Source organism: Mytilus trossulus, chromosome 8 (genome assembly GCF_036588685.1).
Source record: "Mytilus trossulus isolate FHL-02 chromosome 8, PNRI_Mtr1.1.1.hap1, whole genome shotgun sequence".
NCBI classification, from domain to species: Eukaryota; Metazoa; Mollusca; class Bivalvia; order Mytilida; family Mytilidae; genus Mytilus; species Mytilus trossulus.
In genome coordinates, this window is record NC_086380.1 from 41,260,865 (window position 1) to 41,284,362 (window position 23,498).

Sequence of the window (23,498 nt, forward strand, 5' to 3'; positions counted from 1 at the left end):
TGTTTTCCATTCGTTTGATGTGTTTGAGTTGACTCTGCCAGTTGCTTCAGAATTTTCCTCGGAGTTTGTTATTTTTGTTATTTTACTTTTTACAATTAAAAATGTATAATTCTTGTTAGATAATATAGTTGGCATGGTATATTCACCAAATAAACCCAATATGCTCCACTAAACATTAAAATCACATAGTGATATATTTGACAAAAACAAGTGTGTGCATTATCAACATGCTACATTTTAAACCACAGTGAAAAGTAGGACCCTTCATTAAATGCACTTACCACAAGGAACATTTATAACAACTTTAATGTAACAAGTCTATTTCAAAATTTCGTAACTGTCACTGTAATGTTTATTTGGTTGTACGATGAACTGAAAGCGCGAGACCCTCTTGAACAATATGGGTAGTTTAACACTCCCTAGTAGCATAAGTTGTAAAACATGCTTCCCTAGGATGGAAAAGTACCTTCATTGCCAATAAAGAGAAATCGAAAAGAGCAAATTATCTGTGTAGAATGTGTGCAGTCTGTTATCTTCCAATTTCAACAATTATTTTTGGTTGCAGCTCAGTTTGAATGGTTTTAAACCAGTCTATACAATTGACCGAAAGACACAACGATCGAATGTCCAAACTTTTTAAAGACAGACTCAATGAAAAAAGGGTTATACATGCATTTCCGATTTTTCGAAACGATTGTGATAGACAGCAGAATCCATTTAACGGCATTTGTATCAATGATTCAGTCGGAAACCAGGTTGAAATAGAACAAAAGAAACGAAGCTCTTTTTTAGAGAAGACGATAAATGTTTAATGTATTGTTTACTATAGTGACAAACATTTTAAAAGTTAATACAAACAAACAAAATTACAATTTACTTCTCAATTACGAGGTGTTTTATATTAAAACATCATTTGCATAAGTTTTCAATTTGTCTAGTACATAGTAATGAAGAACAATTAGATATCAAGTCGACGACATGGGTATCTTTCAAGTTGGATAAAGAAAATGCATAATCTCCGATTTTTTTGAAACAATTACCACGGACGGAAAACATATCAATCTATTAGTTCAGTAATTTTCGTGTCTGTCTTTCCATTACGTAACTAAAAAAAAATATCCCCAAAATGGGTAACAATAGTGTCGAAAAGAGAAAATCGAGTGCACCTTTTTATGTTAGGCCGTGTTTGAGTTGAATATTTTGTCTTGATGTCTTACAAAGTAAGAATATTTCATAGATCATCTCGCTTCAGATTCTATCATTTTTATATATCGAAGCTACAAGTTGATTTTATAATACAAAAAAGTTACAGTACTAAAAGATGAAATATATAATGGTAAAGTGTTATACACAAATACAGAGAAGCTGTGTTCGAATATCTATTTTTTTTACTAAAAGTACTTGACGACAGTCTTTCAAGTTGGATGATGAAAATGCATATCTTCGAAAAATTATAATTGTTTGTGTGTGATAACTAGGCTTTATAGTCTTCATACACTAAATTTTTTTAGTCTGCCCTTCCACGAAATATTTAATTGGATTTTTTTTTAAATATTTATGAATTTTCGAAAATTCCACCTGACAACCAATCAGACAATAGTTTTAAGTTAAGTCAATGCAGACAAGATCATTAACTGATGCTCATTATCTAGTTGATACATTTGTCTTTTAAAATACAACTGACATATAAGGATCGTAATAGTGCAATGTGGATTAATTTATCGATTTCCAAGAGAAAATTGGTTTCGCGTCATCCCTACAATGCTTCCATTTCTACGATTGTGAAAATGAACTTGCGTAATGGGGAGATCATTTTGACGAAGTAGAATCCTGACTATGATTATAATACATATGAAGAAGATTTCAGTTTAGTTATGAAGGAATATAAACATGATTTTTAGAATAAAGCACATCATAACATTATATAAAATTCCATCAAATGGCATGGTAATATTACATTAATAATTGTTCTTCATTTGCATTTGCAATTCAATCTAGACATAAATCTACACTCACATATTGTTGACAAATTCAATTTTTGAAAATATACTAATGTGTGAATGTAACGGGTAAGTCATCCACTGTTTCATTGATGATTTCATTAACAAGGGTCATTACATAACTCCCCCAAAAAGTCGTCATCTTCATTATTATTATCCGCCTGATAGATTATGGTTCAGATTCTTTTCCGATTAATAGCATACCATTAGTATAATCAGTTGTATTGTTCAACAAATCATCGATTACTCCTTTATTTAGTATTTCCGATTCAGCGACAACACTATTTATCGTTTCCAGAATTCTGTTGATCGTCGATTGACCATAATTGTTAATGTTGCATATTACAATTATTCCAAAATCTCAGTTTTCTTTAGGAACGAGGCGAAATCTATTGCTGAGTAATTATCACAATTACGCAACTGCAACAAATCAAATCTATTCTTACAAAAATGTTTTATATACGTTTTGTATTTCTTATTTGCGATATAAAACGCAACAATAAAGTGAAATATTGTATTTTTGTGTTTATCAACTGTGCGGTAAAACGCATCGTAAAGCTTCGGAAACTTACAGAAAACTTCAAATGCAGTACCTTCCTTTGTAAGACCATCTAGGAAAGTATCCATATGGTGAAATGTTATATCACCGGCACCTTGTCGCAATATATCTACAAATAAATCAAGGGTTTCGCGATCTATTTCTTCCAATTGTCTAAAGTATTGCCCAATTAAATAGGCATCACCGTTATCAGACTGTATTCGCTGAAAAAATGCCCTGGCCAATGTGTAAGCATCGATGTCCAAAAAATCATGATCGTTATTATCTTTCCTAAGTCGAACGTGATCGAAGAGAATATCAAAACGACAATTCTTCAATAAACACTCGATACACCGATTTCCAAGGGAATGTATGATTATTTTTTGGACAGCAAAGTCTCTTGGCTTAAATGTCCCATTTTCCATTCTTTTAAGATATGTTGGAAGAAGCTTCCTTTCTACTATGTCAATAAGTCGGCTTACAATAACACCCGAAACATTAAAGACAGCTTCAGCTATTTCCCGCAAAATTATTGAATGTTCTTCTTCAAGTGATAATGATCCCCGCATCGCAATATAAACTAGAAGAGAATAGGCAAGTGCTGTCTTCCTGCAATCTTCGCCACTAAGTCGCAGTTGGTCTATTCTTTTCGAAATTTCAATATTAGTTCCTAAATATATGAAATAGCAATTTTGATATTATACTAATATTTGGTAAGGTATGTATAAAAATAACTGCTGCCCGCACAACAACAACTTTTTATGCAACTATAAAGACAGTAGAGCTGTTACGTCTTAATGCGTACACAGTTTTCAAAATCGGCATACAACATGTGACATGCGGCATTTCCCATGCCTCAGTATTTTATTATTGGAATTACAGAATTTTTCTATCTAGAATCAGACAGGCCAATAACTTGTACAGAAACGACAAACAATAATACAAAACATTACGCTTACATTCCCTCATTCACTGTATGTACTATTAACTACAAAAAAGACTTTTGGTAACGTTTTTGTAAGACTAATTTGTATGTTTGTTTAAATATTTTGCATTCAGTTGTGTTTTAACATGAATGTTAACATAGTTTTTACCACTGGACCCAAATTACTGTCATTCCTACTAAAATTAGTCAATATAACAAAACCACATTCAACTGTCATAGAATTCATATTTTTCAAGTACAAAACAAGGAATATTGACAATTGTTTTCCAAGTTCCTTGGGTGGATTAGGTCAATGTAAAAGGGCACGAAATAAAAAAAAATACCATTTTTTCTTCTTCTTCACCATACGATAATTTTCGACGATACAAAATCGCTATCTTCATGGATAACATATTTAAATACTTTAAACAATCACCCATTCATTTATTATATTTCAGAATAAGCTAATTTTGAAGGATTACGATGTTTTTTCTTACCTGTGTACTCAAAAACCGACGGAATAATACAAGATGATACTCCAAGAGCATTTAAAGCAAAACATCGATATGAACCTGCGTCATCTGGCTGGAAGTTGGTAATAGTCAGAGACGGATTATGTACAGAACCACCAGTATATTTCCCAGAACTGTCTTCGACTTGTATAGGAAGCGAGTGTGTGCCCCCATTTGGAGTGAACTCCCATATTATTGATGTAGCAAGTGGCATTCCAGTCGCAGTACAACTAATGGTTTGATTTTGTCCTATGATCACTGTAGCACTAATCGGACTTATATTAACTTCGAGAACATCTGAAAATTGATAAAAAAACAATATTTGTTGTTCAGAAAAGTTTAGTTGTTGTGTCTCGGCATAAGAATGTCATGTCAACTATAACAACCCTCCTTTCGATGCATTAAGACATCGTGCAATTGACATAAACTCTAAACTTTCTCTTAAATTACATAATTATGTGTTTTCAAACATATAAAATAGTTCATTACACCAATATATAAGTCTTTGGATAACATATTTTTACAGAACTGCAGTTATGCCCGAAGTTAAAATATTTGAGAAACCAAAGCTTATAAACTATAAGAATTAGGAGATCTAAACAAGACAGAACCAAATAGTATAGCAAAAGCTGGGCAAGAAATCAGAGCTTTGCATGTTGGAGATACATTCCTTTATCTTTTTTCTAATATAGGATTTTGCTATTTTTTTCTATGATTAAATTCATCTTATACCTAATAAAAATATAAAATAAAAATATTGGTTCACCGTTCCTTTAAGTTCAAAATCTGCCTCCGAAAGAAGCATACATTTTTGTTAATGTCATTTTTTCTGTTGAACTAATAGGAGAAATATTGGTAATATCGAAATAAAAAAGAACTTAATTACAGAAATCGCAAAAATTTTAAAATAATTAAGTTTATGTACAGCTTGTTTGATAACAATTATGAAAAATATAGGTCGCTGATGAGTTAAAAAAGATATTTCAATGTAAACGTAAAAAAATACATTTTTGCACCAAAGGAAGATAATATGGAGCTTTTTTTTAATGATATAAACATTTTTAAAGTCATCTGTGGCCAAACCAAATCGATTTGTCTGGGTGATTTTTGTGCCATAACATAAAGTAATAACTAAATGTGTAATAACTAAAATTTGTAATGAAAAAAACAAATGTTTACTTTTTTGGTGAATTTTTTGTTCCCGCGAGTCTCCTTAAATAATTTCCAAAATCTTGTAACTGCAAATTTTTAGAACATTCAATATGTATTTTCATGCCAGTACTTAAGATCTTGCTACTTGGCTTGTGATACCCTCTGGGACTATCCGTCAACTAGTAGAGACATCGCCACAGTGATAGTTATATGGTAGTATGGTTCCATCATAAACGGTACCAATCGTTCTGCCACAGATGCTCATTTCGACAATTTAGTAGTGTTGCATTGAAAATGGAATGTCGTAGAAATGATTTCTGAGCGAGTTCAATTTAAGACTATAAGAACTAATCAAATGTACCAGGCTTACACTGGTTTTAAACTCTCCATTGCAAACGTTGCATCTGGAGTAAAGCAATTACTGGTATGTTTTGAGTTCAAATAAAGTGTCTGTATAAGTTAACACGTTTCTTATTATTATGTAAGCTGTTATACATGTTGAACGCGCCATATAATTTGTCGGTTGGTCGAGAGACATACTATGATTTGTTTTAACTGTCACAGGATCGATAATGCTGCAAATAATGTCTTTTTATGCAATTGTCTTGTTCATTATTTGAAGCAACTGAGTTATAACTACAGTTGAACATCCCTCACATTTGGCTTTCTAAACATTTTACACGAGAGTGCCAGATTTTTTTTTATCTAGAAACACGTTTTGTGGGTTTTAGAATCGTACTTTTTTAAAATGTCTTTGGACGTTCCTGTATCAATCGCCTGTATATTTAAAGATCACCATACAGCGATGTTTTAAATTAAGAAACCATTGATATATCTAGTCAAGCAAATGAAACATTGGGTACTTCATTGATAAACATTATACCAGAATATTTTATTCATCCATTTATACTAACCTCCATTTAATTCTAAAGTTGCAGAATTACTAGTGCTTTTGCCAGCAGCATTTATAACATGACAAACATACGTGCCATTATCATCTGATGTAGCAAAATTAATTATCAACGAAGGTGAGGTAGGCGTTATGCCCTCGTATCCTTTGTCTCCGTTGTTTATACGTACAATTTTGTTTTTATGACATTTCTCCCAGTAAATACCAGTAAGTGTTGAATCTGATACGATACTACATGGGATAACAACCTTTTTTCCATATGTGTCGATGTAGTTATTTTGTGGAATCTGTACCACAGGTAAACCTTGAATATATGTAGCATTAGTAATGAAACGAAAGAACATGAAAAAAACCAATCGCTATACATATGTGTAGCAATTCTACATATACCTTTTTTATATTAAGATATCGACTTGATCATTTGGATCCAAATCAAATGAATGTAATTGTAAAGGGTAGCATGTCACAGATTTCATGAAGAATATAAAAAACTTTGTATTGTTTTACATTACAAATTAAATACAAATTAGACATGGCTATATAAACGTTTATTCTTTCTCAGGTCGAAATTTGTTTATTAAATTGAATCTGTATGAAATATGATTCCCCCTTCTTGTGACTTCATTTGCAGTGATATGTAGATCAGAATGTTCGAATATATTCAGAAATTGATCTATTTTTTTTCAATTTTTAGATTAACACATTTTGAAGCGTTATTCTACTATTAGTACCTTCATATTCATTATTCTGAATTTTTTTTTATTACTTTATTTTATTAATCATTAATTGAGTATAATGACACAATGCATTTTATAGAAGACTTATAACGGTATGAGTGGATTGACGGCAGCAACTTATTTTAGCACCTAAGTTTAAACCCAATTTTGTAGGGTTTTGTTGAATTTTGTTGCCTGTTTATATATTTTAAAACATATTAAGGTGTATGCTTTTTTCGACAACAGTAAAATAAATTTATCATTTGATGAATTGATCATTGTGCAATTCTTTGTTTTTTTTTACCTAGCGCATGGAATGCAATGATATAGCGTAATCGTCACACGTTATTTAAAAATATGAGAAGACCTATGACTTACTTATATATGATAACTGTGAAGGAGAGTTACTTGAAGATACTCCGACAGCATTAGTTGCATAGCAGACATATGATCCGGCGTCAGTTGACTGGAAATTGGTAACAGTCAGAGAGGGATTTTGCAGTGAGCCACCAGTATATTTTCCATCACAGTCGACTATATTAATCATGTTCTCATTGCCATCATTTGGTGTGAACTGCCATATAATGGATGTGGCATGTGGTTGTCCACTTACAGTACATTTAATGGTTATATTGTTTCCTTGAGTAATTTTAGCAATAGTCGGACTAATATCTATATCAAGACATCCTAAAATGTGAAAAAACCAGGTTCGTTGCGGTAATAGGAATAATGATGTATTTTCTCAATTTATCAATTAACAGTCATATTTTACGATATAAAGATTTAAAATATAGACATTGTTGTGTTATCAACAGACTCATATAACTTAATATTTTCTTCGAATCTCTGTTTACGATCCAATACCTGATAAAGTTGTTGAACACGCCCTTACAATATGATAAAAATTTGATAAATGACCATTCTAGTCGAGTCAAAGATCGAACAATTGTATTGTGTCCAGGCATATAATGGTAATATATAGCCTAAATTGTCGATTGGTCTAATGGGCATAGTGCAAGTCGATTTGGTGACACGATATATAAGTAGCATGAGTTCGAATCCCGCCCAAGGAAGAACAAAAATATGCTTCCAAAAATTTACAGATCTAATATTGTTAGGCTGATGATTAGATGAATTATATACACGGAAAATATTTTAAGCCTTTTATAACCATCACTGGTGAGTCGATGGAGTAGTTCTGTCGTAGAATTAGACGTACTTATATTATCTATCATATATACATAATCAGCGTTCCTTCTTTCTATGCATTCTTGCAATGTTCTATTGCTTTCAAAACTTCCTCTCACTCGTATAATACACAATACTGTAGCTTTTCAACATCCTAAATCCGTTGTTTCACCTATGTGTACGTCGTTGTAGTGCGATACAATTTAGAGTAGGGGAACGTAGGAATGAACTAACCGAAGATATGATGAGTATATTGATTTTGACCTCTCCATTGTAAATATGTCGTTTAGGAGTAAAGCACTTGCTGGTAGGTTATAGGTTAGAATAGTGTACCTTGATATATTACTTTACTCCTTGTATTAAGTACGGACTGTTCCATTTTGAACTCCTCATTAGAAGTCGTTCTAAGGATTTTTGTCTAATACATAGACGTGTTCATTAAGCAATCATATATGCAAGATCAACTCTTGATACGTTTCGTTAAACGCTAATCATGTATCCTGACACTGTGAATCTGACTTTCATGATGGAAACATAATTACAAGTATAAAATTGGAACTATTTCCCAAAAATTTCATAAAGAAATGAAATTCCAGAAATATGACTTTATTCAGACTTTCATTAAGGCAAGAATGGGGTCATGTTTATCAAAATTCTGAAGTTAAGGTTTATATAAACATTTTGTGAATACTAGGTTTATGGTTTAAAATGTTAGGACGATTAGACGAACATGAATACGAGTATATACCCTAAGCCGAGGTCGATGAGTGTTAAGGCAAACAAATCTAAACTGAGACTGCAGTTAAATTATCCCACTGAGACTGCATTGGATGACATGGGAAAGGAGTATTTCCGGTAAGGGTCGAGTTTGGCCTCAAATTTGAGGTTTATCTGTTGAAAGATTTTGGACACTTTTTCAGTCGATTCAAGTAGTTTATGTGAAAGATTCGATTTAGTCATTACAAACGCCCATATTTAATCTTAAATATGAAAAAACTATCAAATATGCCATAATATGTCACTTTTCAGATGTTTCTGTTGTCAATAAAGAAAGTAACCGCATCAGTGTGCATTCCAAACTTTAAATATGTTATGCATTATCATCAGATACAACTTAAATTGAATATTAAGAACGAACACAATTGCGTCCACTTTCATTTAAGAATTAAAGTTTAACTCAAATGATAAAATTGTGACGATTTCAGTTAAGGAAACAATATTTATGGGGGCATAATGGCCAATAACTTATCCGTTTGCGATAGTAAAATGTGTAAACACACACAAAAAACCCATGCAAATTAGAAAGAATCATTTTAAATTGCCAGGACATAAACAGTGAGATAAATCATCATAGTTTCTGCTTTGTTACATCGTTTTTTTAATGAAAAATATCACCAAAAACATCTTTCAATAATCTAGAAATCAAGAGATATTGCAAGGGAAGTTTCCAACTTTACATTCAGTTTAAAAAAAATACAGCGTCTTTGAACTAGAATACTTAACATAATAGCTTCAGAAAAATATAAAGAGTAATGGACCGTTCAATATTTACCAGATGGATGGGCCGGTGCCTTCTTAATAGTGTTTCATTAAAAAAGTTAATGCCCATCCTTATAAATTTTGAAAAAAAGTCCTTGCCCATCAAAAAATCTTTAAAAAAGTCCTTGCCCCTCTAAAACTTTAGGACAATAAAAAATGATTAAGGTTCTTTTTCTATTTTAAATTTTTAAAGTTTGTATGTCTTGAAATAAAAGAATAGACTTTTGTGTTAATGCAAAATTTAAAATGTGCTACTTAATTCTTATATGCATATATTTATGTGTGTATCAGAACCACACATTTTATTGTTTTTTAAAACCAGTATGAATATACATGTACAGATTCCATTTTATATGTACTGCCTTTAATACAATATTGATTTAAAATAAAGGAAACAATATGAATGAAGGGACAATAACTCTTGAACTAGTAAACTTATCATATGCTGAATTACTAAATATTGTCCTAATAACAGAGCATGTTTATAGTTCAAATATCAATGACCCTTGATCTATTCTACTTTTCAAAAAGAAAAAAAATGGCCTGTTTAAGGTGGTATAGGAGTCTAAAATAGAAATGATAGAATTAGTTCATACTTTGCCAAAACGTAGTATCTATTGATATATATTGAAAAATAAAATAAAAATGATAGGTCACCGCACATTTTCTTTAGCTACAGAACGTGACAAAATGACACATTTTGTATGGATTATACAGGGGAAAACACCATTTTGTTTTTAGAAACTAAACAAAATGATAGAATTGTAAAATACTTAAGGAAAATATAGCTTTAAGACAATGCTTTGAGAATATCAAAAGAAAAGATAGGGTCACCGTACGTTTTTTCCGGCTAAAATACAAAATATGGGAAAATTCCATGTAGAATCCTTCAGAAAATGCACTGTTTTAGAGTTACTTCCCTTAAAATGCCAATTTTAAACAAATTTATAACAACCAAAAATAATCAACATTTGCAAAGATATTTAATAATTATAAGTTATTTTCTTTTAAAATGTTCATTCCTGCATCAAATTTTGCTAACTTGATAGAAAATCTGGACCGTTGATTCTATGATTTTTACAATCCAAGATGGAGGAAGACACCCATACCACCTTAAGCAAATATAGGCAGACATGTGTTTGACTATGATGCAGCCTTTTTCGCCTATTAATTAAATTCCCTTGGTTTGACAGCTTAACACAAAACAATCAAACAACTATCAAACAACCTGGCATTCTGTAAGGTCAATATATAAATGAGATAGCTGTACAGTTATATGAAAATCTAAGTTGATTTGAAAAAGTTATTTTAGAATTTAAAGGTGACCATATGCATTCAGTCTAAACTTAAAATTGTAGCTTTATCTTTTGACTAAAAATGACAGTAAAAAAACTGAGGTAACCTATTAACTAAATCCATAAAAATGACAGCAAAAACCCAAAGTCCTAAACAGCCTGCCATTCAGTAAGATCAATATAAAAATGATATAGCAGAATTTTTTTTATGAAAATGCAAGTTGATATGAAAAAATTATGAAAAAAATTAAAGATGACTATCTTGAATTAGCCAAAACCGAAAATTTAAGCTTTTTTGTTTTAAACCTTTGTATTAAATCCATAAGAATGACAGCAATACACCAAACTATCAAACAACTGAACATTCTATAAGATCAATATATAAATGAAATATCTGTAAAGTTTTATGAAAATCCATGTTGATTTGAAAAAGTTGTAAAAAGTTTGAAAGATGACTATCTGATTTAGCCTTAACTGAAAATTTGAGTTTTTTTTCACCTTTTTATTGAATCCGTGAGAATGACAGGAATACACCAAACTACCAATCAACTTTGCATTCTGTAACATCAATATGTATATGAAACATCTGTTAAGTTTTATGAAAATCCATGTTGATTTTAAAAAGTTATAAATTTGTTTAAAAGATGACTATCTAGATTCAGCTTAAACTTAAAATTTTAGCTTTTTATTTACCTATTTATAAAATTCATGAAAATGACAGCAAAACACCAAAGTACCAAACAAACTGGCTTTCTTTAAGATCTATATATAATTGAGATAGCTGTTGAGTATTATGCAAATCCAAGTTGATTTGAAAAAGTTTTAAAAAGATTTAAAGGTGACTATCTGAATTAAGCCTAAAATGAAAATTTGAGCTTTTTTTTTCTTACCTTACCTATTAATCAAATTCATAAATTTATTAGCGATACACCAAACTATTAAACAACTTGGTATTCTATCAGGTCAAAATAATTTAAAAGATAGTCCGAACAGAAAATTCTAGCTTTTTATCCTTACAACTAACAGAAATGGAACAAGCTACCAATTTGATGAGACATGTTTTGAGTGCCCGTAAAAGAAATTTCTTACACACCAATGAAATTGATAGCAAAATTTTTCCTATAAAATATGTTCTGGCCCATCTACTAAATATTTAAAAAAAAGTTATTGCCCATCCAAATATTTCCACAAAAAAAGTGCTTGCCCCGCCCAATTTTGCACCGGCCCATCCCATATGATAAATATTGAACGGTCCCTAAGTGGTAAAAAATACTTATACTAAGCTAGGGGTTTTGGACCATTGAATTATTATAGGATCATATATTTTATTCAACAGTGATATTTTAAGAGAAATTATTTAAACATCCTTTCTCAGTTATATCTGTGAAGTTTTTTTCTTCCATTCTTTATGGGTGTTACGTATGTTTTTATATTCAATAATAAATAGAAGCTCTTTATTAGATAAGGCGATAAATGTGTACTGTAATGTTTACTATAGTGACAAATGTTTTAAAAGTTAATAGAAACAAACACAATTACAATTTTCTTCTCAATTATTGTAATACGAAGTGTTTTATTTTAAAAACACCATTTGCATAAGTTTTCAATTTATCTAGTAAATAGTTAAGCAGAATAAATATATATCAAGTCGACGACATGGGTATCTTTCAAGTTGGATGAAAAAAATGTATAACCTCCGATTTAATTTTTTTTTACCACGGACGGAAAACATAAAGTTTTCAATGTATCTTTTGCGTAGTTAAGCAGAACAATTAGATATCAAGTCGACGACATGGGTTATTGGGTATCTATCAAGTTGGATGTAGAAAATGCATAGCCTACGATTTTTTTTAAACAATACCCCGGACAGAGAACATATCAATGTATCAGTTCAGTAATTTTCGCCTCTACCCTTCCATTATGTGACTCAATAACAAATTTCAAAAAATTAGAAACAATAGTATCGAAAGGAGAAAATCGAATGCACCTTTTTATGTAAGGGCGTGTTTGATTTGGATATTTTGTCTTGATATCATACAAATCAAGAACATTTCATACATCGTCTCGCTTCAGATTCTATTATTTTTATATATTAAAACTACAGGTTGGCTTTATAACATAAAAACACCACAGCACTAAAAGATACAATATATGAGTCAAGTGAATACCTATCTAATGAATCACAAAAACAAAGTAGGTGGGTTCGAATAGCTATTTTTTTTTACTGAAAGTACTTGACGACAGTCTTTCAAGTCTCCGAAAAGTTATATGTTGTTGTGTGTGATAACTAGGTTTATAGTCTTCTATCACTATAAAAATCTAGTCTGCCCTTCCACGAATTATTTATTGTAAATTTTTTAAATGCTATATAAATTTTCGAAAATTCCACCTGATAACCGTTCAGACAATAGTTTTAAGTTGAATCAATGCAGACAAGATCATTAACTGATGCTCATTAGCTAGTTGGTACATTTGTCTTTTAAAAGACAACTGACATATAAGGATCGTAATGGTGCAATGTGGATAAATTTATAGGTCTCAAAGAGCCAAATTGGTAGCGCGTCAGCCCTACAATGGCTTCCATTTCTACGGTTGTGAAAATGAACTGACGTAATGGGGAGAAAATTGGGCGAAGTAGAATCCTGACTGAGTGGTTACCATTCTAACTTTTATTTGACAATTTGCTTGACAGTGAACAGGTAGAACAACTGAAGTTATTATATTGTTTCTTTATTATTATGAGGCTGACTTCATGCAGGAACTTCTTAGGAAGAAAGATAAGAAGTTAGCAATATCCTTTAAATCTACTTTCCGCTATATAGATGACGTTCTTTCACTAAACAATTCAAAATTTGGTGACTATGTGGAACGCATATATCCCATCGAATTGGAGATAAAGGATACTACAGATACAGTTAAGTCAGCTTCATATCTTGACTTACATCTAGAAATTGACAATGAGGGTCGGTTGAAGACAAAACTTTACGACAAAAGAGATGATTTCAGCTTTCCAATTGTGAACTTTCCATTTCTAAGTATCAACATTCCAGCAGCACCTGCATACGGGGTATATATCTCTCAATTGATACGATATTCCCGTGCTTGCATTTCCTATCATGATTTTCTTGATAGAGGGTTACTGCTCACAAGGAAGCTATTAAATCAAGAGTTCCAAATGGTGAAGTTGAAATCATCCCTTCGTAAATTTTACGGACGCCATCACGAGTTGGTTGACCGTTATGGAATAACCATTTCACAAATGATATCGGATATGTTCCTTACGTCGTAACTACAATCCCCTTCCCTTTCATGAATTTGACCTACCGAATTAGACTATTTACCGGATTTGTAATCACATAAGCAACACGACGGGTGCCGCATGTGGAGCAGGATCTGCTTACCCTTCCGGAGCACCTGAGATCACCCCTAGTTTTTGGTGGGGTTCGTGTTGTTTATTCTTTAGTTTTCTATGTTGTGTCATATGTACTATTGTTTTTCTGTTTGTCTTTTTCATTTTTAGCCATGGCGTTGTCAGTTTGTTTTAGATTTATGAGTTTGACTGTCCCTTTGGTATCTTTCGTCTCTCTTTTATAAATATATTGATCATAAGGTGAAACAAAATGGATCTCTATATTACTTTAATACCAAGTAGAAAACAATGAACGATGAGCAATAGGCAATAGGCTCATGTCTAGACAGTTAGTCTAATGCCTAAATGATATTAGACGTTAGTCTTAAATCATAGGATTTAAGCTTAAATCTGAAAATAGGCGTGCAGGCATTCAGCCTAATGCCTAAAATATAAATATTTTTCACAAAGTTAAACTTATGATGTCATATATACCGCTAATGATAAGTTTGGTTCTTAAAATTTCAATAATTCACGAATTCATGCCTGGTCTGTCGCGTAGCGATATCTATTCACGGCTTTGGCAGACATTATCTCTAACTATTTCTTGGATAATCAATCCGGTGTTCAAATGGACAAATAATAGACTTGCAATCCGGTTGACTAGAATCAGGCGTATCTGTGATTTCACAGCCCAATGATACCATATTAAGTGACATATCTTCACAACATTGGCTTTCAAAACGTTTTACCTCTTGCGTACCCGATAAGGTTTAATCAGGTATTGTGTACACATTTATCATGCAATTTTTAAACGTAATTTTAAGACGTTTGTGTATTTGTTAAAGGGGCACTAGCTGCCAAATTCATGTTAACCGAATTGACTCAAATTCTCATATTTTATTTATAACAATGTAAAACATTTTTCTATACTATCAAACATCAAATTAACAACTTACAGGACATAGTCTCAATAAAATGTTGCTTCGTTTCGTGTGAAATTTAGCCAAGACGCTATCTACTTAACTATCGAGTTGACCTTTTATGACCATATACGCGATGTAAACATAAACACAGATGTAAATAGATTCAGCAACTCGTGCAGTTGGAGTTTTAAAGGTCTGTTAAATTTTGTATTGTAGATTGAAAATTTATGTTTATCGTCATTTTTTACCTTTATAAGAATGATTTTGTGTGGATCGAATCAGTTATTCAAATTATTTACCTTTGTTTCACTTTCAATGTTGACATTCTGTTCCTTTAAATACCCGTACACGGACAATGTATGCGTTATTCTATCACTTTCTACGGGGTCAAATTGGAGTTCACATAAATATGGGTCTAATGAGGTCGACTTATTCACTTGCTAGTGAAAAATTCATTATCAATGTTTATTAGCTTAATTTTACAAAATTGAACCATTTTAACTGATAAAAGCAAATTATTATTTCACTTTTTCAATTTCATTAATGATTGAACAAACAAAATCATACTTTTGATTTTTTTATATATCTCATACCTAGTGCCCCTTTAAGATATGCATGAAACGATATGTTTAATTCATCAATCATTAAAATGTCAACGAAAGTCATTGAGTAGATGATTGATTAAGCAATTTACACATGATACATCAATACGGATTATTTCTTTTAACACATATATACCAACCTCCTTTTATTCTTAAAGTTGCCGAATTACTAGTGCTTATGCCAGCAGAATTTGTAGCATGACAAATGTATGTGCCATCATCATCTGATGTAGCAAATTTAATTATCAACGAAGGTGAGGTAGGCGTAATGCCTTGGTATCCTTTGTCTCCATTGTTTATGCGTAATACTTTGTTTTTATAATATTTCTTCCAGTAAATACCAGTAACCGTAGAATCTGATACGATATTACACGAAATTACAACCTCCTTTCCATATATGTTGGTGTAGTAACTTTGCGGGATCTGTACTTCAGGTGCACCTTTTTAAAATACATGTATCTTTGGTAATAAAGACAAAAAGCATCGTGTAGCAATTATACAGAAATTTATTTCATATAGGGAACTATCTAATCACTTTTATCATTCCACTCACATTTAAAGTATATATAAAAATTGTAAAGGGTAGAACGCCAAAGTTTATAAAACAATTACCTTTTTCGTGAAAGAGATTACTTCTGACATTTGTAAATCACATTCCTGTCACCCTTTAAACTGTTATTAAACGTTCATTTTTAGTTGCTGACTTTAATGACATTTTATTCAAAGTAATAATCATTGTTTTATGTTTTGATGAAATGGGATTTTCAAGTTTTCACAAGTGTTATTTTAAAACCAATATATTGCGATACAGTTATTTTACGTACGGGTAGGATAAAAAGGGTTACTTTTATTGATATATGACAAAGATGATATATCAAGTTTTTTCTTTATTTCATTTTTTTTATATATTATTTGACCTTAGTAAAATTCATAGTAATGCGTTTTATAGACAAATTCTTAGTTATTATCTTAAGTATTGTTAATAAATGTATTGTGCATTGTATTTGATCAGGTATTTGTACATTTCTAATTTCAGCCAATTATATTATTACCAAAAAATCAAACGTGCAAATAGTTTTATGCATGCTCAGTATGGAAACATTGTAATTGTATTTTCGATTTAAAATACCATGCCCTTCCCTCCTAATTTACATCACCAAATATATCTTATCATTGAAAAAAATTTGTGCATGAGCAGTATGACGGACGAAAAATAGAGCAGCAAACCCCAAATACCCTGAATATGGACCGTGTGGAATGTTGTTGTCTTTTCTTTTTTTCCAAGCAATATTGGCTACTTTCTACATTAATATACGATAAAGGAATGGCTACTTCATTATTACGACAGCATGAGTTGCAAAGCAGACATATGATGCGGCGTTAGATGGTTGCAAAATGGTATAAGTCAGAGAAGGATTTTGTAATGAGCCACAAGTATATTTACTATTCAGATTCGTCAATTTTTAATCTTGTGCGCATTTTTTTCCTATGGTTATAAAAGAAAAACTCGAACTTATATTTGTATCAATGTATCATGAAAGATGATTACTGGTATACTGTATTTAAATGAATATTGCTGTCCTTACTCAATTAGGTGTGACTTACAGTCATATCTACGTTACAAAGGTTAAAAGAAGTACTGATGTTATAAATAAACTCATATAACTTAATTTTACTTTGAATCTCATAATTATGTACCTCCATTTACTATTAAAGTTACAGGATCACTAATGGTTGCACCAGCAGCATTCTCTGCAAGACATATGTATGTGCCAGCATCATTTAATTTAACAGAGTCAATTGTCAACGAAGGTGTAACAGGTGTACTGCCTTGGTATCCACTGTCATCGTTTAATATTGTTTCAGAAACGTTGTTTGAAGTTCTCCTCCAGTTTACATGTGTTACTGGTAAATTTGATACGACACTACATGGAATAACAACCTGGTCTCCATGTGTTGCTGTTATATCACTCTTATCAATCTTAATAGCAGGTGAGCCTTTAATCAGATATGTAGATGAAAAATATATGATCAGTTTCCCTGGTTATGTAAAGGTATTAATGCAAGAAGTCTTATTACCGTTCTACCTAATACTAAAAGTTCGTACAAGCAATTTCACATTAACCGATTTTTCTTTCTTCTTATATCATGAAAAGTATAGTGGTAGTACTTGAATAACTGTTATCTCTGGTTCGTCTTATTTATATCTAAAGTCACAAAAATCTGTGAACAGCAAATAGTAGCCGAATCATACTGAAATTTCTACAAAATGGGGTATATTCCACTAGTAATGCCCAATATAGCTGTGGTTTCCTAAAGATTCTAATTTCTTATCCAGGATCGCAATGGCTGTCTAAATATTCATAAAGTTATTTCTTAACAGTGGTATACCGCTGTTCGAAATTCATTAATTGATTGAGAAAATAATTCAGCGTAACAAAATAAAACTGAGGGAAACACATCAAATATAAGAGGAGAACTACCACACAACAAAAACACAACACTAAAATGTAACACAGACAGAAACGAACTATAATATAACAATGGCAATTTTCCTGACTTGGTTCAGAACATTTTGAGAAAATTAAAACGGTGGATTGATGAATTTTTGATGCTGTTCAGTACTTTTTCTAATGCTTAATCGAAAGATTGATTAGACTATCATTAAACAGTCCGTTCTTCAATAAAAAATGATTATGTAAAATATCACATTTAAAATATCACATTTCCAATTACAAATACTTAATAGATCGAACATCAAAGCATCGAAACGCTAGAATCTTTCATTGTCAACATATTAATTGAGTTTCGTGGAATCATATTTCTCGTTCTTATTTATAGACTGTTGGTTTCCCTATTTAATGTTTTAAGCTTGTCATTTGGAGGCCTTTTAATGCTTGCTGTTCGGCGTGAGCTATGGCTCCGTGTTGAAGGCCGTACCTGTTACTACACTTGTTTACTTTTAACACATTGTGACTTGGATTGGGAATTGTCTCATTGGCACTCGAACCACATCTTCTTATTTCTATGTATATTGTTGCTTTTTCTTATGGGTTCGGTTCATAAACGTTCTTGACTTAAACTATTTTTAGCGTTCCTAATGGAGATGAACTCTGAAAAGCGATTCGGACACATAAAATTTATCAAGTGTTATTTGTTTACCACTTTTTACCCATTTCTTTGCATACCCTCAGTCAAATCCTATAGAATTTTATAGCTCCATTTATAAGTAACCGACGTGCAACATCTTACTATACGAAATTGGATATCTTACTGAGACAACAAGTAAAATTGTAATCTAGTGTTCATTAATAAAACCTCCATCATAAGAACACTGTAGACAGATGGTAAGTAAGTAAGTAAGTAAATAGTTTATTATAGTGTCACGATCCAATATACATCATCACATACAATATACAAATCTTTAAAACCATATTAGATCCCTGCCTTTAAGACATACGAGACACTTTCATCCTTTTCAAACTAAAAAATATATTTTATAATGTAAAAGAAATATTTGAATAATAAAACTTTTCATGATACTAAAAATTCTAAAAACTCTTTTTTTAACTTATTTGGCTTGATAAATATTATGATAGGAGCGTCACTGATGAGTCTTATGTAGACGAAACGCTCGTCTGGTGTAGTAAATTTTAATCCTGGTACCTTTGATAACTTTTACAACACTGGGTTGATGCCACTGCTGATAGACGTTTCGTCCCCGAGGGTATCATCAGCCCAATAGTAAACACTCCGGTGTTGACATGAATATCAATAATGTGGTCATTTATCTAAATTTCCTGTTTACAAAACTTTGAATTTTTCGAAACACTAAGGATTTTTTTTTTATCCCAGGCATAGATTACCTTAGCCGTATTTGGCACAACTTTTTGGAATTTCGGATCCTCAATGCTCTCCAACTTTTTACTAATTGGCTTTATAAATATTATGAGATGAACGTCACTGATGAGTCTTATGTAGACGAAACGTACCTCTGGCGTACTAAGTTATAATCCTTGTACCTTTGATAACTTTTTAAGTTCATTTATAGTACTGCAACTGACATCGAAAAGACGCTTAGTTAACGAGTTTAATGGTCCGGAATAACACACGGCTGCAAATTGTTCTAAATTATAGAATAATATCTATATTTTAATTTCCGTCGGGTCGTAATAATTTTCTATTGTCACTTTTTGTATTTTATCTCTTTAATGGGAGTACCTCTCAATTTACGGTTTTGGGTAGTTACCTTAAAATCCAAAAATATATTTTTTGATTAAATTTACCGCTATTTTCGTAAATATTTTCTGTGCACATATCATCAATGATCATCGGAATGATGAAGATATGAATATAATACCATCTCGAAGTAAAACTTTCAAACTTAAAGTTGGCTGTGTTTTAGATAGAAATTTAACGTGTTTTTCTTTGAAAACAAGACAACATATGATTCAAAAACAGTTTTTGACATTTGAGAGGACAAAACATATTATTGCGATACTGCTTGCAAATTTTGTTGGGCAAATTCCAAACAATTTTTTCAAAAACTTAAAAATAAAAACATCATTTGTACCTTTTTTAATTACGGAAATTCTCTATCCGTCAACCAGCTCCACCATTTATTTTTTCCTTCACAATCAATTTGATAGTTTCGATGTGATTATGTAGATTTTGTAGGAGAAGTTAATTTATTTTTTAGTGATTTGAATATATATAGTAGTTCTTTCGCGTATTTTCTGTAAAAATTATATTTTTTGTTAATAAAATTTTGACTTTTTATAAAAGTTAACCAAATCCTTCGGATAAGAGTTTTTTTTTCCGGATGATGACTAAGTTGACATCGTGTGAAAATACATTGTATGTCAATATTTAACCTAAGAGCAATTAATATGCATGCAAGTGGTCGGGGAAAAAGTACTTTTGAAGTTTCGCAGAGATTTGGTGTGTGACAAGGTGAGTATGCTAAAACCAACTTTTCTAGATATTCTGCTTTCATTGGGTGATGTTATGAGACTTGCACCAGGAGGAAAAATCGGTGCGTCATTACATTAGATTGATTGATTGATTGTTGGTTGCTTAACGTCAGGTGGCAAATATTTCATGCGTGTTAAGGTCGGGAACAAGTTAACAATAAAAACAATAGGTAGATTTTGTCATAATAGAGGCCATTCAGGATGATGGTCGGGAAAATTTAGACTGCCACTGGAAAATGATGGTATATTGGATTGGAACAGAAATTTCCGTTGCAACAGCCCACCTACGAACCCCTCAAAGAGTTGTTGCAAGGGTTTTCATGGTGCAAAGAAGGTGGCACTCCCTTTACCCGAGGCATCGGATTTAACGTCCCCATTCTGACCGGACGTGACTGTGAACTTGATACATCCCGCACAGCCAAACGAACGCCCCACTTCGTTTTACTTCCGGTCGGGAGAAGACGAAATGACCATTTTTCGTTTCACCAGTCATCCTAGGGGAACTTTAAATTAGAAACAATAGAAATCCATCTATGCGATCAAACTAATCGACATGTATCCTCACAACCTGACACGTTTATACGATCTTGCGCTCAGTTTCTTTCTTGTAGCTGATTGTATAATAGTACTACAACCAGAGTTCTTTTTTAAAACTTTAATGGTCCGGAGGAACACACACCTTAATTATATATCATTGGAAAGAGGAAAAATGTACAATAAGAAAAGTTGGGTCGTAAAAATCAAGAATGGTCACAATTTTGTGAAATTGAGGTCAAAGGTCAGACCTAAAAATATCAATATTTCAACCACAAGGACAAAAAGGAGAAATATTCAGATATTTATTCAATAGAATGCTACAAAAACGATTCAATCATAAGCATATGATATTAACGATGTTAAAACGACAAATTTGACTACTTATATGAAGAGCTGCCATTACAAAATGGCGTTGATTTGGAACCTTCTGATTTTTTTCCAGTTAAGACATAGCAAAAGAAGAAGTGGCCTTGACCTTTTCACATCCATTAACTTTCATATTGTGTATTGTGTTTCACTATAGTATATGACAGAATTATTTTCTAAACTATAAAAAAACAGTTTATCAAATTATTTCAATATTTTATCTATCTTTGAAAAAAACTAAATTCAAGCGCTGAAACAGTGTATTTAATTTTGCATCTTAAAGGTTGTGTATTTTGTGAAAATTAGTATCTAGTTATAGACAAAAACATATGGTGTATTTGCAGTCTGAACAGAGCATTTATAACACAAAATATACTATAGTCACCTGAGGCGGATGCGAGGTTTAAAAAAAATTGAGTGTAAAACAAAGTCAGTTTGGTGCATAAACATTTTTTAGTGGGATAATCCTAATGAAAAAGTTAACTCAATAATATATTAAGGGAAGGATGAAATATTATACAATGCAATTCCAATTTTCTAATATTGTAATCCAAATCAGTCATGATCCTTATATAACTTTTAAAAGCGACCCACAATAGCTCTAGTATTCATTAAATAAGGACACGAATCAATCTCTTAGTCATCATATGCAGATTCAGTACTATTATACAATCAGATAGTTTATGAGTCATATATCGGAAAATAGTATCATATACGGTAAAGCATATTCACTGAAAGCATGAAAATATATTGGATTCTTTAAAAAAGAACTCTGGTTGTAGTACTATTATACAATCAGATAGTTTATGAGTCATATATCGGAAAATAGTATCATATACGGTAAAGCATATTCACTGAAAGCATGAAAATATATTGGATTCTTTGATTGGAAGTTACTTAAAAAAATTCAGGCCATCATGATTATTAAAGTAGCCAGTAAACAGAAAGTTGATGAGCGAATATGGAAAAATGAGGATTAATACAAAAAAACAGGAATGTCTGATTCGTAGTTTCTGCGAAATTTGAGACAGGTTTCCATGAACAAGAAGAGCGATCGGATGGACAGACATACGAACATTACGAGTTAAAACAGTATAAACTAATTTGGGATTGGGTATAAAACAGTCTCAACAGATTTTGATAAAGAATGACTGAATCCGACGATTCACAGATTGACCAGTTTCTACTCACTAGCAATGCTTAATTTATCCAAGGGCTTGTACAGAAAGGAGAAAAGCAATCATCCCAGTCTTTTAATTTCACCTTTCGGTATATTGATGATGAACTGTCTCTTAATAATAATAGATTCAGTTATCACTTGTATTTTATATATCCAAGTGAACTTGAAATTAAGGATACTACCGAATCTGCTTCATATTCAGACCTTTTTCTCGAAATGACTATTGATGGTAGGTTGAATACCAAAATTTATGACAGACGCGATGATTTTAATTTTCCTATGGTCAAATTTCCATTTCTGTGTAGCAACATCCCAGCGGCACCAGCATACGGAGTATATGTGTCTCAATTGATACGTTACCTTACAGCTAGCTCAAAGTACGTTGATTTTGTTTAACGAGGAATACTGCTTTCTCATAAGTTGCTAAGACAGGACTATGAACCAATCAAATAAAGGTCATCACTCAAGAAATTTTACGGTCGCCATCTTGAGCTGATTTGCCATTATAACAAAAGTGTGTCAGAAATCATATCTGATATTCTTCCTCAGTCATAAGAACCTTCCATCATTACCGAACTCAACAAAGAAATAGCACGACGGATGCCGTATACGGTGCAGGAAATGCTTACCCTTCCGGAGCACCGGATTTCACTCCCCGTTTCTAGTGGAGTTCGTGTGCTTTCTTAATTATTATTATAGGTTTTGATGTAAATGATATTTGGTTTTGTGTGTCTTTGTTAAACACTTGGTTTTGAACTGAACTGATCATTCTTGTTATAAATAAAGTACT

At 31.8% G+C, this 23,498-nt stretch overlaps 1 protein-coding gene across 1 annotated transcript; it reads right to left on the reverse strand.

Moving 5' to 3' along the window:
• Window positions 1–803: 803 nt before the first annotated feature.
• Window positions 804–19,233, reverse strand: LOC134680961 (titin-like). Its single transcript, XM_063540282.1, has 6 exons — window positions 17,351–19,233; window positions 15,793–16,092; window positions 7,132–7,440; window positions 6,042–6,341; window positions 3,961–4,272; window positions 804–3,208 (listed from the first exon to the last, which is right to left on the reverse strand). Exons 3-6 carry the CDS (start codon window positions 7,298–7,300, stop codon window positions 2,349–2,351), a joined length of 1,641 nt encoding a protein of 546 aa, XP_063396352.1. The 5' UTR covers window positions 7,301–7,440; window positions 15,793–16,092; window positions 17,351–19,233; the 3' UTR covers window positions 804–2,348.
• Between the last annotated feature and the right edge of the window lie 4,265 nt (window positions 19,234–23,498).